Source organism: Cordyceps fumosorosea (genome assembly GCF_001636725.1).
Source record: "Cordyceps fumosorosea ARSEF 2679 chromosome Unknown scaffold_4, whole genome shotgun sequence".
Classification (NCBI taxonomy): domain Eukaryota; kingdom Fungi; phylum Ascomycota; class Sordariomycetes; order Hypocreales; family Cordycipitaceae; genus Cordyceps; species Cordyceps fumosorosea.
Window position 1 is genome coordinate 160,989 of NW_017387304.1, and position 17,084 is coordinate 178,072.

A 17,084-nucleotide genomic window follows, 5' to 3' on the forward strand; every position below is an offset into this window, starting at 1 on the left:
TTCTGCCTTCTGCCTTCTGACGCAGCGCCACCCACATTTACAGTGGGTCTCGCCGCAACAAGACGTCGTCACCACGCGGAGGCAAGCTACCTACGTGTTTTGGTTTTGTGCCGTGAACTTCATCTCCCATCGCCAGCCTTGATTTCTGCATCAGTTTCCATTTGCTTTGACTCTCACGACTACGGTCTCGACTTTACCCGCAGTACCGCGCGAACCGCTCCCACATACTCTCCAAAATGATGTCCTGGTGGTCGTCCTCGGCCAATACGGCTCTGGACGAGCAGATTGAAAAGGCCACCAGCAGCAGCCTGTAGGTGGCACCAATGTCCCACGGGACAATGCGCTAACTGAGTCTTCAGAGAGGACATTGCCCTCAACCTTGAGATATCCGATGTCATTCGCTCCAAGACAGTTGCGCCCAAGGAAGCTATGCGCAGCCTCAAACGTCGCATAGGCAACAAGAACCCCAATACGCAACTCAGCGCTCTGAATGTAGGAGAACGAGGTTTCCAACGGCGTCAAGCTTCAGTAGCTAACTATATTTCAGCTCACAGACACATGTGTCAAGAATGGCGGCTCCCATTTCCTGGCCGAAATTGCCTCTCGCGAATTCATGGACAACATGGTGTCCCTCCTCCAAGCTGTTGGCGGAGGCGCCGTCAACGCCGAAGTCAAGTCCAAGATCCTGGAACTGGTTCAGTCTTGGGCTGGAGCCACAGAAGGCCGATACGAGCTCTCATACATCGGAGAGGTTTACCGAACACTACAGCGTGACGGCTATCGATTTCCGCCCAAGGTTGCTGTCGCCAGCAGCATGATCGATAGCAATGCGGTACGTGTGCTTTACTCAATCATACCCCACGTAGCATGCTGACAGGTTACAGCCCCCGGAATGGGCCGACTCTGACGTTTGCATGCGCTGCCGCACCGCCTTTACCTTTACGAACCGAAAGCATCATTGCCGCAATTGTGGAAATTGCTTCGACCAGCAGTGCTCAAGCAAGACTGTTGCTCTTCCTCACCTAGGAATACACACTCCGGTTCGGGTCGATGACGGTTGCTATGCGAAGATCACCGGCAAGGGCTACAAGGATCTAGGTCTTCTGCAAGATCGGTCTCCTACCTATCCACACAAGACGAAAAGTACGACGGCTATGCAGCCGCGCAACGCTCGAGTGGAGGATGATTTCGACGAAGATATCAAGAAGGCCCTAGCCATGAGCTTAGAGGAAGTTAATGGTTCTACCAAGGGCAAGGTTTCGTCGCCCGTCAACGTCGTCAAAAGCAGCAGCTCAGCCGCCGCAAAGCAGGCCGAAGAGGAGGATGCCGATTTGCGGGCCGCGATTGCTGCGTCATTGGCCGACATGGAAGAGCAAAAGCAAAAGCACAGCGCCGCGCTGAAGGAGCAAACCGCTACACCGTCGGGAAGCGCCGCCAGCGCATTCGCCATGCCCAAAAACGACTACGAGCTAACGCCTGTTGAAGCCGAGAATATCAATCTGTTCGCCACCTTGGTTGACCGTCTTCAAACGCAGCCTCCTGGAACCATCCTTCGAGAACCCCAAATTCAAGAATTATACGACAGTATCGGCACGCTGCGCCCGAAGCTTGCTCGCACCTACGGTGAGACGATGAGCAAGCATGGTATGTGCACAAATGGTAGCCGATCCGCAACAATGCCTAACACCTGATTTGTAGACACGCTTCTTGATTTACATGCCAAACTGTCGACTGTTGTGCGATACTACGACCGAATGTTGGAGGAACGATTGTCCAAGGCGTATAGTCAACCGCATCTTGGGTTTAGCCCTGCTCCTGTCCGCCAACATGCCAGCCCATATCCATCCATCTCAGCCCAAAACACCGGAAACACTCACGGCGAGTCGTTTTACACTGGCCAGCAGCCAGGCTACCCCTCCATGCGAAGCCCGAGTTTACATCAAGCACAATTAAGTCAGCCTCAGTTTGCATCATACGGCGCGAGACCTGATCTGGCTCAGGGTCACTATGCATCGATTCCGCAACAAGCAGAACCACCCCGAATACAGGCGTCGCATCAGCCTACAATGCCACCGTCTGCTGACCCGAATATGGCATACTATGCCAACCCTAACGCACCGCCCCCAGCGCAAGCTTCCTCCGGACCGTCGGCGCCCGGACCTGCACCAGATGCCACACAGTCACCATACCCGAATCTTCAACAAATGCAATACCACCGTGGATCGGTATCATCCCAGACGCAGGGTACGCCGGTGCCGGCACAAAGCCAGCCGGCGCAACCCCCTCCCCAGCAGACCCAGCAACCTCCCCAGCCATCCGTCCCTAGAACGCACCAGCAACCATATTGGCAGCAAGCTCAGGCGCCGACGCCATCACAGCAGGCCCCGCCGAACTGGGGGTATGCAGGACAGCTCCCGTCTGTCCCGCAGCACGAGCCTGTGAAGCAGCCCGCGCAAGAGGAAGCGCTGATTGAACTGTAACACGAAGCCGAAAGAGGACCCGCGACGCGACCGACCGCGTGCAAACCATCATGGCAGCCTGTTGGAGGTAAATGGAATGTATACTGTCGAGAGGAAGATAGTGGGAATTATCGACGGCGTTTTCATGGAGCGTTTCTAATACTACTTATACCACCCAATTTTGTCGTCAACTTTCAGCACCGAGAGTGTCTCGCTAAACATGATGTGGCCAGAAGAAATGGAATATTGTTGTCAAGGTGATCGATCTTCTGTGCGACAATTCATAATGATGAGAGTCAGCTCTAGCCTAGCCCATTGTAGCGTAACATCATCTGCAGCTGTGAGGACCGTTCCGCGATTGTGCCGTCACGAGGATACACAAATGGTGTCGTAATTGCCACTCCAGCTCTGCAGGGGGTGCCGTGGCTGAAATATTGCCACAGGGTGCATATGGCAGCTGAATGCAGGATATGCATTATCTGCGGAGCGGTTAATTTATCTTGTTATCTCGGGTATGTCTTTAAATTCTTTTTAGTTGCTGTGACATGTTGCCCGCTGAACTCGCCTCGCAACACAGATCCTCTGTTGAAGCGCCTATCTCTCAACATGGCAAACATTATCTACGGTTATAATCTTGAGCTTGACCCAGCCATTGGAACAGTTCAGGAGGATGGGAGCTTGACTCCAATTCCACCGTGAGTCGGGACGGCCGAGGCATGAGCGGTGAGCTAACCTGCTGAGATTCGACAGAGTGACGGCGACCATCGCAGGCGATTCTGTCCTGGATGAAAACGGTCGAACCTATACGGGATACAGGGCAAAAAGTAAGCTTCTACATGTTTCTTAGAATTCAATCAGACGAGAAAACTGATCATCTAAAGCCTACTTCCTGCCAAACGATGCTGTACGTACACCTATGTACCTACCCTACTACAACATGGCAGACTGACTAGGCACAGGAAGAGCAAGCACGCCTCGGTAAGACATGCCATGCTTGAGCTTTTATGAAATCATGGCTTACCTCCATCCTATAGACTTTCAGCACGAGATGTGTCTTTTAATGACAGGTGGCCGGCTTGGTGCTGCCCCCGTCGAAAATCCCAAGTACTGTCTCGACGCCGCTACGGGTACGGGAATCTGGGCAATCCAGTACGGTACGTACATGCAAATACATTTACGGAAGTCTGATAAAATACTGAAAGGGGTAAATTACCAAAAGCGCAGGAGAATCCGGCTTGCGAAGTAATCGGCGCCGATCTCAGCCTCATCCAGAGGCAGCAGTCGAGCCCAAACTGCCGGTTCGTTCAACGCGACCTGGAGAATGAGGAGTGGAAGTTTGAGCAAAAGGTCGACTACGTGCACTTTCGATTTGTCGTGACCTGCTTTGATGACATGCCAGCCGTCATCAAGAAGGCATACGACAGCTTGAAGCCCGGCGGCTGGATCGAACTCCTCGACCCGGTCGTCGGCGTGAATTCGGTAGACGCCACCCTCCACGGCACCGCGGTCGAGGAGTGGTGCCGGCTGCTCAACGAAGGCGCCAAAGCCGCCGGCCGAGACTTTTCCAAGCCCGCAAGGTATGCCGGATGGTGCACGGACGCCGGTTTCGTCGACGTTACGGAGAAGAAGTTCCCGCTGCCGAGCAACGGCATGTGGCCCAGGGACCCGAAGATGAAGAGGATCGGGGAGTATTCGATGAGGAACTACACGGCACTGGTAGACAGCCTGTCCAAGTTTCTCACACTGGCCGGTCTGGATCCGGAGGACGTCGCAAGCCTCGAGGCGCGGGCCAAGGACGACATTCGCAACCCCCGGATCCACTACTACAGAGACTTGTAAGTTGAATGGAGTCCAGCTTTCGGGATATGATGGACACTAAAGGTCGAAAAGTTACAGGGTCTACGCCCGGAAGCCGTTGGACGCGTGACGCGCAGAAGCTGCCTGGACTAGAAGAGGCCAGTGAACGAAGGCTGGTCCGCGAGACCACCAGGAACCAGAACATTCGGCAAGAAAATCTCTGTTTTATAGGCATGGGTGGATGGCCAATAAAATTATGTACTTGAATGTTCGAATGATGCCAGTAAAAAGGGTCCTTGTTCGTGACTAGTCACATGCTCTGCTTTTATTCACAACCCCCTTCACCTCGAGCTCAGTTGATTGTCACAAATATCCTACATTTATTCGCAACCCTTGACTTCAGAGGTCTGTTGATTTGTCCCCTTTGACAGGGATAAGCGAGATCATTCGCTGAGACACTCGTCACATATCCTACTTTGATGCACAACCCCTTCAGCTCGGACTCTGCTGATTGTATTATTCACGTAGGTATAACAAGAATCACTCTCGGGTCTTTGACTCGAGTCAAAGACATGCCGCTGGCCTATGTATTGAGGGCAGGCCCTTCTTTTCCTCCACATTCTTTCCTTCGTCACTTCCCTACCTCAACACCTCTTTGCCTTCACTCTTGTTTCTCTCAGCTCTTTTCTCCATCGACCCCACCTTCTCTCAACTCCATTTTACCAGTTCTTATGTGAGTTTATACATTTATGGACGAGCTTGCCGAGCCTCGATACTCTGATGCTCGACAGAACAACCACCTTTGCAAAGGAGGAGGAGCTTGGCGCAATTCAGTCTCCAGACATTTGGGGTATCTGGATTGCCCTGATTACCTTACTCTGTATGACGGATCACACCTTCATTGGTGGACTCTTACTCGTAAAACGCGAGCTGGAGGTTGAACCTAGCGGCGCCAGGCCCGAATCTGCTCAGGCTGCTTAATGGTAGTATGACTGCAGTCGGCAAAGGACGCGAGAACGCGCGTTAAGTCGAGCATGTCGCCAACTACAGATACCGGCCATTGATTACAGTTCACTAAACGTTCGGGCCAACCTCGTGCAGAAAATGCATCTCATGGGCGTCACGACGAGGCCGCTTCGAGGAGACACCGACGCGGCTGTAGGGGCGGCAACGAGGGCGGCTACAAGCCTACAAGGCTGTACTTTGCAACACGCTACAAGACGCTACTCGAGAGGCTTTAACTGTACCGTGAGAATTTTTATTTGCGATTTTGCCTTTTCCAGACAACCGTTTTTTTTTTTTTCATAATTATTACAGCGCACGGAGAAAGAAGCTGCGTCATCCTATTCAAGCTCCAAAGTCCATCACCAACACCTCTTCCGACCCCTTCCTTCCAGAAAGAAGAAGAAAAACTTGCAACTTTTCCCATATCGCTCGAAATGGTTCCCTACCGTGAAAAGTTTGACGGCATTGAACTCATCGGCAGCCTGGCGCTGCTGGTCGTGGCCGTGCCCATCGGCGGCTTCGCTCGCTGGTGCGTGTCCGGCTGCCCCCAAGACGCCTTCGAGCTCTTCGCCGAATGAACGACCCGGGTCACGGGCGGCGGCCTGCTCGCCCTCGCCCTCTTGCTGTTCGCGCTGCCGGTTCGCGTGTTCAAGAAGCAGGTGCATCTGTGGCTGGAGGAAGAGCGATCTCTGACCACGAAGACCCGGGCAGTCACCCCCCCCCCCCCCTTTGAGAGAGCATACGTGAGCTTTTCACCTGGAGACTCACAGCCTCAACTTCTGTCAGTTGCGCAAGGCAACCAACCCACTCTCCAGCCCAGACACTCGGTCGCGTTCGGCTAACATTTCCAAGATAGAGGACCGCAGTGCCCTTGCAAGATTGGAAGGTTCGTATAAAATGGAGTGCCACCGTCGAATGCCCGGTTGACGAATAATTTCCCAGAAGACAGCACGGGCGTGGGAAAGGCACGCGGGCCATGTTGTGTCCAGGAATGAATGACTGCAGCTTTTTTGCACGCTATTGTGAACATTTTCCCTACCAGCCATCATGTTCGGTCTTTTTCCGTGGGATATTATGATTTCGAGGAGGAATGTTGAATCTTGTCTTTCAATACGACGAAATAGTGGCAAATGAGGAAAAGTCTTGGCCTAGCAACTGAGCTGATGAACCTCAGATACTAATTAAATTCAGAGGCATGGGGGTTGCACTATTAATACCGAACGTTTGTCATTTTCATCATCTCTAACTTTTACCACTAGGTGGTTGGTTGGGCAGTACGAAACTCGTGCCCTACAAGACAGTACGCCGCTTGCCCTCCATGGAGGCAAGTTGATCGGAGACGTGCCGAAACCTCGTCGATCTGTGCGAGCCTATGATTTAGTTTCTTGTAGGAAAATCGAACACGGGTTGTGCCATGCTGTAGCTGCCAGAGCTGCCGTAGCGACGGCCTTCAACGGCCCGATCAGGGTTCTTCTTCTCCTTCTCTGCATCGCTAGCCTGGCGGCTCCGGAGTTCATCACTGACAAGGCGGTTTTGGGTCTCTATCTTGGCCAGCAGCTCCTCCGAATCCTTCTTGAGAGCCAAAATTCCTCAAATCTCTGCCTGCTAGGCTGAGAACTCTCGAGAAAGTCTTTGTTCGAGTCCTTGGTTAGTTCGAGTGTCCAGCTCATCAGCACGCACAATCGAGACACCTACATACCTCTCAAAGCGTTTCTTCAACGCATCCTGCGATTCCTCGAATCTGGCAGCCGTTGGTGGTTTATTGGCGGTCTTGGCGCGGGTCTCCAAGGCGTCGAGCCTGGCACCGATGCCGTCGACGTCGGCCGTAAGCTTCGTAATGGAGGTTTTGATGGCGTCTTGCCCCCGCCCGAGGTTCAGTTCCTCGGCTTCCAGACGGTGTCCGATGAGTTTGTCGACGATAGCGAGAAGGGTTGCGCAAATGAGAGTCAGTGTCATCAACGCAAGCCAGAGACACCATTTGCATTCAACGCTGGGAGAGGCAAGGGTTGCGAACATGTCCCGTGCCATAGTTGTTGTTGCTGTGGACAGATGATTGGGTTTCGGGATCTAACAAACTCGTGACGAACAATATGCTTTGCCAATGAAGCTCGTAGCAAGCTAGGTGGGAAAACAGGCTCCATGAAAGTAACGCTGCCCACAGACGATGTACTCGCCTATCATCCACTCCAAGTGTCGGCGTCGTGAATAAAAACTAATGACTTTTCTCGTTTAGAGCGTATTAGCTGAAGATTCTCCTAGCCATAAGAGGCTTTTGCAAAGAGTCTCCAATACCACGCTCAAGCCTATCCTTGCCTACCGGGTAGCCTGACTTACAAGCTCTTGTATTAACTTGTAGGAACATAAAGTGATGCTTTTGTATATTTTATGTATTAATCATGGCAGTAGTATAGTTGTCTATTTCTAGAAAAAGTGGTCAAAAAAATAAGAACATATAAGGTATAAATGGTATAAGAATGATAAAAGATCCAACAACTAAGAATAGCCCTAACTCCCTCAGTCTTGACTGCTCGCCGCGCGATTATTCATCTCCTTGACAACCATACCCCGAGTCCAATGAGCTTCGATCTACAGTTGAGAAGATGGGAGTAGAGCCTCTTCCAGCAGTTATGAGTATCGAAGGCGCGCCCGAAATTTGTCGCGCAGTCACTTCCATTAATTGCTATGTTTGCTGCGTCGCCCGCTACTGTCATCTCTCCTGCAATGCGTCAAGGATTTCATCGTTATCCATATCCTTCCATATGCCACCAAAAAAGTAGTTAATAATCTATCAATATCGCAAGTGCAAGGGCACATAGTCAACAAGGCTGCACATAGTCATACATTGCTCCAGCTTTCCGCCGAGGCTCGCCAGCGAAGCAGCTACTACCTACAATACAAACATTAAGCTACGCAAAAAGATGTCCAGCCGTAGGAAAAAAACTCATAACAGGCAAACAGGTAAAGTAAAACAAAAACACGTTGCAGGCTTCATGCAACGAGCGGTATCATCGTCCCCTCTTCGGCCGTGTAAACCATTCCCTAGACTCCCGTGGAAAGGTGTACGTGTTTTCCAGTAGTCTCGCTAACATCCCGTCGGAGAGATATCATGTCTTCATTTAGATCTTCTTGAGGCACTCGGTGATCTCCTTGTCGTAGCGCTCGCGGATAGCCTTGCGGTTGAGCTTCTGGGTGGCAGTAACGAGACCCTAAGAGAGTGTTAGATAGTGTGTAGGGAATGACAAGTCGCGCGTGAGAAAACTTACAGTAGGGGGCAGCCATTCTTCCTCGGTAATGACGACGCCAGAGACAATCTCCATACCGCTAAGCCCGCCGCGGCGTCCAGTAGCTTGAAGGTCCTTCAAAACAAGGGCGTTAATCTTCGGGTCGGTGTGCATGTGGTGCTCGTCAACACCAAGATTCTTGGCCTTTTGGACAAGAACAGCGTGATTGGCCATAATGACAGCAATGGGGCGGCTCTTCTCAGGGTCGGCGTGGACCAGGATGTTGGCGACGGTCTGGGTGCCGCGGTACACGGATTCGACCTTTTCGAGTGCAATGTATTCACCACCGGCCATCTTGACAAGGTTCTTGACACGGTCAATAACCTTGAGATGGCCGTTCTCATCAAACTCGCCAATGTCGCCGCTCTTGAACCAGCCATCCTCAGTGATGGCCTTGGCGGTCTCCTCGGGGTTGTTGAAGTACTCCTTCATGACAGGGAGACCACGCATCCAAATCTCACCCTGGGGCACCTTGGCGTCGGCATCATAGCCAATTTCGGGGATAGAAACGAGCTTCACCTCGATTGAAGCGGGAATAGGGCCGATCGCGAAAGGCGAGTACTCGAGGGGGCAGCCTAGCGCGCCGTTGGCACAAGTCTCAGTGAGGCCATAACCGACCAGCATAGGACCAAGGATGAGCGAGAGAAAGTGCTTGGTGCCCTCCGAGATACCACTGGCACCGTTCATGGTGAAGCGGAGACGGCCGCCAGTCAGGGTGCGGACCTTGGAGAAGACAATGCCGTCAAAAATGCTAGCAAATGGCAGCTTGTTTCTGGTCATGAAGGTCTTGTAGTTGAAAGCGCCCCAGAAGAGGCTCTGCTGGATAGAGCTCACGCTCTCGAGCTTGGCCATGACACCTTTCTTGACGGTCTCCCAAACCTGGGGGACACCGACCATGACGGTAGGTCTGAGCTCGCGCATGTCACCGGCGCAGTTCTTGACCGAGGTATCGGAGAGGGTGCGGGGGTTGCCGTAGCCAACAGTTCCACCAATGAACATAAGAAGATTCTCGAGCGCCATTTCGAAGATGTGGGCGAGGGGGAGGTAGGCGAGAACAACTTCTCTGTCGCTAACGCATTCGTCGACGCAAGTAAGGAGGCCGGTGACTAGGAGAGGATTAGGTTAGATAGTTGGTTGCAAGGAAGTGGGCGAGTGTTGCGCAAAACTTACTGCCAGAGACAAGAGATTCATGCGTGATGCAAGCACCCTTGGGCAGGCCAGTCGATCCAGAGGTGTACATGATGCAGAAGAGGTCCTTGTCCTTGGCGGGGTTAGGTTCAACCATGTTGTTCTTGCCGGCTTCGCGAAGCTCCTCAAAGGTTACGACAGTGAGATCGGGATTGTCGGCCTTGAAAGCCGCAACCTCGCCGCCCTCGGCAAATATGCACTCCTCGTTGATGATGACGAGCTTGACCTTGGAGTCCTTGATGGGCTTTGAGGCAGTCTTGAGTAGGTGAGGGTCGACGAACATGGCCTTGGCATCGGTCTGGAGAAGAGAGTGGGCAACGCCGCTCTCGCCTAGGGTGTCGTAGGCGGTTACAATGGAAATGGATTGGGAAGCGCACGCGTGGGCAATCGAGGACCAGCTGGCGCTGGTGGTGGCAAACAGATGCAGCTTGTCCTCCGAGCCGAGGCCATGATGGCGCAGACCAGAGGCAATCTCGAGGACAAGCTCCTCGTACTGCTTGTAGGTGATGAAGGAGAAGGGAGAGAGCTCAAAGAACTGCCACTCCTTATCCACCTCGCAGACCTCGCCATCGACGTTCTTCTTGACCTTTTTGGTCTCTCTATGGAGCTTAACAAGCTTGCGAGTGCCGACGGCATTGTTGTTGGGGTAGACGCGAGCGCTGCGACGGACGATATCGAAGACGGTGTGGACGTCCTTGGCCGGGCGGTTGAGAAGACCGTTCTTTGCGCGCGGGTGGCGGCGAGGGATCGTCTCGCCAGGCACCTTTTCGACACCAGGAACCTGGACGGTGAAGGGAGGGCGATGGACCATGTTCAGGGGCATGATGCCCGAAGTGTAGTCCGTCATGATGGATAGGCTGAAGGGGGCGGGTTCGCCGTCTAGGTAAAGAGGTGGAGGAGAGGTGTCACAATAGGTATTCGAGGTGGGAGAGGAAAGGGAGGAAGAGGAGAGAAGAGTCAAAAAGAGGAGTAGGTAGGAGAGGGTGCAGTAGCGATGGAGGCGGCGATGACGCTGGTAAAAAAGAAATTGGAGAGTCTAGGAATCTAGTGGACAGGCACCGGGGTCAGGCGAGCCGGCGCGGGATCGAGGGAGCAGTTGAAAGAGTTTTGGAGGAAGACAGAGTGGAGAGGCTTTGCGAAAAGCCAAGGTCCAAGGCGAGCGGAGGGCCGGGCTGAGGTTGGCGTGGCTGGAGCTTGTGTGGTGGTGTCGTAGGTACCGTGCCGAGCAACATGCAACGTGTCCTAACAAAGGATTCCTTCTTCCTTTTCAATCTTTAAAACATGCCGACTCTCAATCAAGCGTCTAATTCTTTTTGTTTCCAGTCACAAACGCTGAGCAAAAAAACTATGTGATAAGGTAATTTTCGCGGCCCTCGAGAGCTGTCCCAGTATCTGTCTGTGCTGCCCTGGGTACTGGTTGCCCAGCCACGGCCAAGCTATGGCGGGCTTCAGCGCTGGGCTGGGGGAAGGCTAGTGGCTGATGCTACCTGCAAGTGCCTCTGCTGCTAGTCGCACCGAGAGTGGAACAGTGGACTCGCCCCCTGTGCGTCTGGGGGAAAAGGGCGCTAAGGCAGCTCTGGTGGAGGCGGTGCGGGGGCGAGCTCTGGGTACGGCTGGGCGAGGGGCTTCAGGCTACAGGCCACAGCACGCACAAGCAAACAGAACACAGAACACAGGACACTGGCCATGGGCGTGACATGAAGCGCGGCTGCCGAGACAGCGATGACGCTGAAACCCATTCGGGGGATTGTGTTAATAAACAAAGAAGTAATTTGTTTCAATACAGGGATCCTACACACGTCAAAATGTGGCATATCGCTCTGGCGACTTTATGCCCAACTGCCCAGCCCCAACAAGAAACTGGCACTTTGCACCTTGCCATGACGGCACCGCTTTGGCGACGCTACAGGATCTGCAGAGGGGTTCGGCTAGACCAGGCATCACTATCGTCCATCAATTATCATGCAAATCCATCCTTCCATCCCTGTCCGAGGCAAATATCGGCTCAAACAATCGTTTTGTCGCAAAAGTCACTCCGTCTTGTCCATCTATCCGCAGCTTGACAGCTCACATCCACTTGCCAATGCCGCCTTGCCAACTGGCCCTCTGGGCCCAAGTTTTCTTCCCCCAACCAAAAAAGCCCATACAACCGAACCGTGCATGGCCTCCCCACGCTTCACGGTCTCTCGCTTCAACAAAAAATTCCGCCTCCCAGGCTTCCTTCCCAGGCTTCCTTCCTCCACGCGTTGCACTGCCTCATCCTGTACCCGTGACGGCAAGCCGCATCATCGCCGGTATCATCGTCGCCACCACACAGAATATCAATTCCCGTCTCAAGGCTTCCGCAACTTCCATCAACAATACTCCTACATTAAACCTCATGCTGGCATCGCTAGCTCAGCCCACCGAGACAGACAAAAGAGGCCAGCCTGGCTCGCGCTCCACCACAGTTGCAGATGATAGTGACCAATCGCTCAACTTGTCCTATTTTGGTCAAGATGAGGCTTTTTGCCCATTGCTAATTACTAACATGTGCTAGATATAGCATGCGGCCCCCCTCCCGGAAACTCCTCCCAAGTCCTCGGCTCGCATGCTTTCGGTCGATTTTAAGCGCCGTCGCCGACCTTCTGACACGCCGGTTCTCCATGGCCAGCCACTGCTCTACCTAGTTATGTAGCAAGCTGAGATTCGACTCCAGAAGCCCTTTCCTGCAGAATCATCTCACCCCCTGGCCACAGTCGCATCTTTCAGCGCCAGCTAGTGCCAATCGCCTCTTCCCTGCCACAAAGTAGCTCGACCGCGCCACGTTTGCCTTTGCCAAGCTCTATGGACCCCTCCTAGCGACGATTCAGGACAGCTGAGGATGTTTTCACATATTTTTTTTACTGAGGCTATACTTAAACCAGCATGTACTCTTGTCACAAGGGCTGCTCTCAAGATTAGATGGCGCAGGTTCTCGACTTTGGATGGCCAGCATGATCCTGCAGGCCTCCGCATTGTTCCCTTCAACGGTGCGGTCGAGGTACTGCCGCACACCGGAAATACAGGACGCAACAGCGCCGAGATTGCCAACTGAGGCTGTTTCCACATGCTCACTACCTCCGGGGACACCGACCTGGGTTCCGGGAGCTGCCGTCTGTCTGTCAGTGGGCTTGCCCTGGGATGATTCCCGTTCATGCGCTTGGACTTGTACTATTGCCTTGACGCGAATCCACCAAACAAAACCACCATGTCCGCTCTAGCCAATAGCTGCAGGCACAGTATCGTTTCTCCAGATTTGCAAAGAAGACTCTCATTCGTCCCGGCAACCTCCGCGCCGTTGACCGAGATCAGGCCAAGATGCAGCACCCAGCCCGTCATATGACCTCCAAGGTGAAAGTCCCCTTACCCTTCTCTCAAGAACCCTTGCAGACAGTTTCTGCACCAAATCAGCAAGCCAAAGATACTCCATCCATCATTGCTCGGCCGACGCACTCGCTGCTGTTCGTAAGGCTCTGCGTTTGGAGCTTTCACATGCCGCCGTTATTTCCTCGTTTATCGGGCTGCCTCGATCCGCACCGACCAACCCACACATGCGACAATAAATCAGCAATACATATGTGCTCTATGCATTAGGGGGTTCGTGCATAGCCTTTCAAACCCGCAGTTTCATCAACTGCAGACGCCTCCAGTGGAGATATGCGCATTACAAGCTTTTCAAGATATCTCCTACTCACCATCGTCGCAATTAGCCTCAAAGTCCGTCTCCTGCGGGCTGCCGACTAGGTGGACCACGATGTCGCCACATCCGAGCGTTGACGGGGGCTTGCCGACGAAAAATAGAACACTAGTTCATGCCAACAGATCGTTTTGGATACTCTTCCGACGAGCTCAAATTTTCCCGATCCACCCTGCGCGTCACCGAGGCTCACGAGCGAGCGTTCATCTGCGTATCATATTCCCTGCTCTCCTCGACGCTCGCTGCACGCCAATCACCCGGATTGGCCGACGGCGTTTATGATATGAAGTTCCCCATCACTGAGCCGAGTCGAACCATAAGAACCCATGTAATATAGACTAAAAGCAGGCTCGCAATTATACGAGCGCCAGCATCTTTCATCTCGGCCCCCCTCTCCACCAGATAGGCTCAGGAGACTATCCGCCTCGGCATCGGGTAGCCCATCTCGGCCATTTTGCCCCAGTCAGATGTCAATCTGCCAAAAATGGAAGCTGACAGGTAACGTACCTGCAGTGTAAACAGTGTGGATATTGTACGCTTTCGGCCGAAATGCTTGGCTTGTTCCTGAAAAGATCCCGCTCCCTTTGACTAGTGCTGGTGCGTCTTGGGCTATGCCATGTCTCTTGAATCTGTGCCACACATGAGCCGTATAGCCAACATTTAAAGGTATACCCCTACGAAAGCTTTGCACCGTCCTGTCCCGACATATAAGACCCAAATTATCTAACAGTTGCTTTAATGGTGTTACTGATGGGAATGATGGCGGTGATGGCAATAACGCTGATAATAAGTACGCCGCTGAGATAGTTTCGTTATGTTTGACCTTCCCAGCTTCCAATCCAGCAGCCTCCCTGATAAGTTGCCCCAAGAACCACACTGCAGCCCAAGAACTCGACTGGCCCCCAATCTGTTGCCCTTCTACCACCCGTCCTGCCATATATGAAGTCATCTTCGCGGCCGTCGCGCGGTGACATAACTCAACACTGGCCCTACGTCAGAACCTTCAAAACTCTACAAATCTTTACCAAAAATTGGTGCGACTCGGGACTAATAATAATCATTATGTATTTGAATTACAGCTGATGCTAACAGTGTGTGTGTTTGTCTCTTCGAATACCTAGTTTTGCTTTACAGCCGCTCGATGAGCACAACCCGACTATCGTAGTCGCCAGCGAATGCAAACTGCAGCCCACCATTCATTAAAGCCGCACCCGAGTACTCCTTTTCTCCATCCAACCGATATTTCGCATCACCGGCTAGCCCCTGAAAACGCAGCGTTGGCTGGCTGTGCACCGTCCGGCCCAGCATTTGAAACGCGAACAACACGCCCTGGGACCCATCCCCTGCCAGGAACAACGCCGCGGGGTGGTTCGACTCTCCCGGAAGATCTAGCTTCCACATGTCGCCGTTGATCACTAGCGGATTGATCTTCTCCGCCAACTTGATCAGCCCGGGGATCTGCAGCCGCTCCGCCGGGGTGATGTCGCCGCTGCTGTCACGCGGGTCCAGCTCAAAGCCGAAGGAGCCACCCATCATGGCGACGTGCGTGCGAAACGCCAGCGACGTTACGCGCCGAGTCGTCTCGTTAGGCACCTTGGCGACGTGCGCGCCCATGGCGGCCGCCGGGTACGCGACGGTCGTGCCGAACTGGATGGCGACGCGGTCGACGGGGTCCGTGTTGTCCGACGCCCACGACTGCGGAAAGTACGGCAGCATGCCGGCGTCGAAGCGGCCGCCGCCCGAGGCGCAGCCTTCCCAGAGGACGTCGGGGAAGCTCGTGGTGAGCGTGTCGAGTACGCGGTACAGGCCGAGCAGGTAGGCATGGAAGGCGGCCGGCGAGGCGGTCTCGTGTATGCCGCGATTGTTATCCCACTTGACGTACGATATGGGCGCACTGCGCAGCAGTGTTGTGATGCTATCGATTATGAAGTCCTGCACAGCGGGCAGCGCGAGGTTGAGGACCAACTGGTTGCGAGCCTCGGTGCGCGGATACCCGTCAGCCTGGAGCACCCAGTCGGGATGGCTTTCGAAGAGTTCGGACCTGGGGTTGACCATTTCAGGCTCAACCCAGATGCCAAATTTCAGCTTCTCATCAGACCCTGTGACAGCCAGAGTCGTCGCCCTGTCAACGACGCTCTTGAGGCCGTCCGGGAACCGCGCCGGGTTCGGCGTCCAGTCGCCCAGACCGGCGCCGTCGCTCGTCCGCGGGTGCTTGACCCCGAACCAGCCGTCGTCCATGACGAAGAGCTTCACGCCGAGGTCCGCCGCCGCCGCCGCCATGCCCACGATGGCCTCGCCGTCAAAGTCAAAGTACACGCCCTCCCAGCCGTTGAGCAGCACCGGCCGCGGGCGGTCCCGCCACGGTCCGCGCATGAGGTGTCGCCGGTGCAGCCGGTGCAGCGCGCGCGACATGCCCCCCACGCCGGCCGCGGCCGAGTACGCGGCCACGCACTCGGGCGCCACGAGGGTCTCGCCGGGGCCGAGCGGCCAGGAGAGCTGCGCGTCGTGCAGGCCGATCTGCGCACGCACCAGGCCCTGCGGGTTCTTCTCGACCTCGGCGCGGAAGGAGCCCGAATAGACGAGGGCGAAGCCCCAGGCCTCGCCGTGGGACTCGGTCGTGGTGGGCGGCGCGAGCGCGAGGAAGGGGTTGTGGAAGTGGGATGAGTAACCGGTGGTGCTACCGAAGCTGTTGTCGAGGGAAATGTTGTCAGTGGGGTGAGGAAGCGGGCGTTGTGCGGACGGCTCTTCTTACCCTTGTGATCCGTAGTCGATGGCGCGACGCGCCTTGTTGCATTCTCTCGTCCATTCCCCGCGGAGGCTAATCATGTCATAGTCGCGATGTGGCAGATCCACGCTGATGCTCGTCAGCTTCTCAACTGTCACCGTCTGCGTCCCCTGATTGGTAACCTTGACGCTCCTAGCGATGATATCAAGTTCCGGAAACACAGTGTAAGACAGGTCCGCCGCGATCCGGCTCCGCTCGTCCTGCAGGCATACCACCAGCGTCGCCGCCTCGCCGGCCGCCGCGACCGTCGACGGCAGGCCCTCCAACGCTGGCTTCCCCGGGATCACCTCGTGGGAGTGGTACCGCAGCGCCGTCACCGTGCCACCACCACCGGTGGCCCCGACGCGCACGCGAAACGCAGGCGTGCGGAAGTCGCCCCGGCCCAGGTCGGGGAACTCGCGGCGCACGCCGCCGGCGGTCGACCAGCCGCCCTGGCGCGCGACGGGCGCAGCGGAAGGCAGCTGCGTGTCGGGAACGGCGGCGCCGAAGTGGTCGCTGACGAGGTCGCCGGTGGCGGCATCGACGTGAAATCGGTAGGAAAGGTTGCGTCCGTTGAGCGCAAAGGACGTCCCGTCCACGACGATGGCTGGAGCAGACGGAAGCATATTAGCGGCTTGCTGCCAGTGTACTTGGAGCTGACAGAGGTCGTCCTAGAAATCCACGTAGAGTACGTACGGTCAGGCTTCATTGCTGCTTTTTGGCTCACTTCGGTGTTGATTCGCATGTTGGGGTTGAACTGGAACGCCAGTTCGATAGTTCATAAGCCACCAGTCGCTGTTTGCGGGCTTTTACGTCCAGCTACCTTTGTGTGTGCCGATTTATATGCAATTGAGCGTCCTCTGAGAGCATAA

At 54.6% G+C, this 17,084-nt stretch overlaps 6 protein-coding genes across 6 annotated transcripts; 3 read left to right on the top strand and 3 right to left on the bottom strand.

Moving 5' to 3' along the window:
• Window positions 1-236: 236 nt before the first annotated feature.
• Window positions 237-2,480, top strand: ISF_02247 (Ubiquitin binding protein, Hrs/VPS27; the record flags this gene model as incomplete). Its single annotated transcript, XM_018845853.1, has 5 exons — window positions 237-310; window positions 360-492; window positions 548-832; window positions 885-1,644; window positions 1,699-2,480. The coding sequence occupies 5 exons, from the start codon at window positions 237-239 to the stop codon at window positions 2,478-2,480; spliced, it is 2,034 nt and encodes a 677-aa protein (XP_018706560.1).
• A 585-nt stretch (window positions 2,481-3,065) lies between these two features.
• On the top strand, window positions 3,066-4,386 carry ISF_02248 (hypothetical protein; the record flags this gene model as incomplete). The annotated part of the gene is made up of 7 exons (XM_018845854.1): window positions 3,066-3,154; window positions 3,210-3,283; window positions 3,341-3,363; window positions 3,419-3,437; window positions 3,494-3,613; window positions 3,679-4,294; window positions 4,356-4,386. 7 exons carry the CDS (start codon window positions 3,066-3,068, stop codon window positions 4,384-4,386), a joined length of 972 nt encoding a protein of 323 aa, XP_018706561.1.
• A 650-nt stretch (window positions 4,387-5,036) lies between these two features.
• Window positions 5,037-5,237, top strand: ISF_02249 (hypothetical protein; the record flags this gene model as incomplete). Its single annotated transcript, XM_018845855.1, has 1 exon — window positions 5,037-5,237. The coding sequence occupies one exon, from the start codon at window positions 5,037-5,039 to the stop codon at window positions 5,235-5,237; it is 201 nt and encodes a 66-aa protein (XP_018706562.1).
• A 1,401-nt stretch (window positions 5,238-6,638) lies between these two features.
• On the bottom strand, window positions 6,639-7,289 carry ISF_02250 (hypothetical protein; the record flags this gene model as incomplete). The annotated part of the gene is made up of 2 exons (XM_018845856.1): window positions 6,639-6,780; window positions 6,961-7,289. 2 exons carry the CDS (start codon window positions 7,287-7,289, stop codon window positions 6,639-6,641), a joined length of 471 nt encoding a protein of 156 aa, XP_018706563.1.
• Window positions 7,290-8,377: 1,088 nt separating this feature from the next.
• ISF_02251 (acyl-CoA synthetase) lies at window positions 8,378-10,577 on the bottom strand (the record flags this gene model as incomplete). Its single annotated transcript, XM_018845857.1, has 3 exons — window positions 8,378-8,467; window positions 8,525-9,648; window positions 9,713-10,577. The coding sequence occupies 3 exons, from the start codon at window positions 10,575-10,577 to the stop codon at window positions 8,378-8,380; spliced, it is 2,079 nt and encodes a 692-aa protein (XP_018706564.1).
• Window positions 10,578-14,576: 3,999 nt separating this feature from the next.
• ISF_02252 (Glycoside hydrolase, family 36) lies at window positions 14,577-16,957 on the bottom strand (the record flags this gene model as incomplete). Its single annotated transcript, XM_018845858.1, has 3 exons — window positions 14,577-16,134; window positions 16,201-16,819; window positions 16,909-16,957. The coding sequence occupies 3 exons, from the start codon at window positions 16,955-16,957 to the stop codon at window positions 14,577-14,579; spliced, it is 2,226 nt and encodes a 741-aa protein (XP_018706565.1).
• Between the last annotated feature and the right edge of the window lie 127 nt (window positions 16,958-17,084).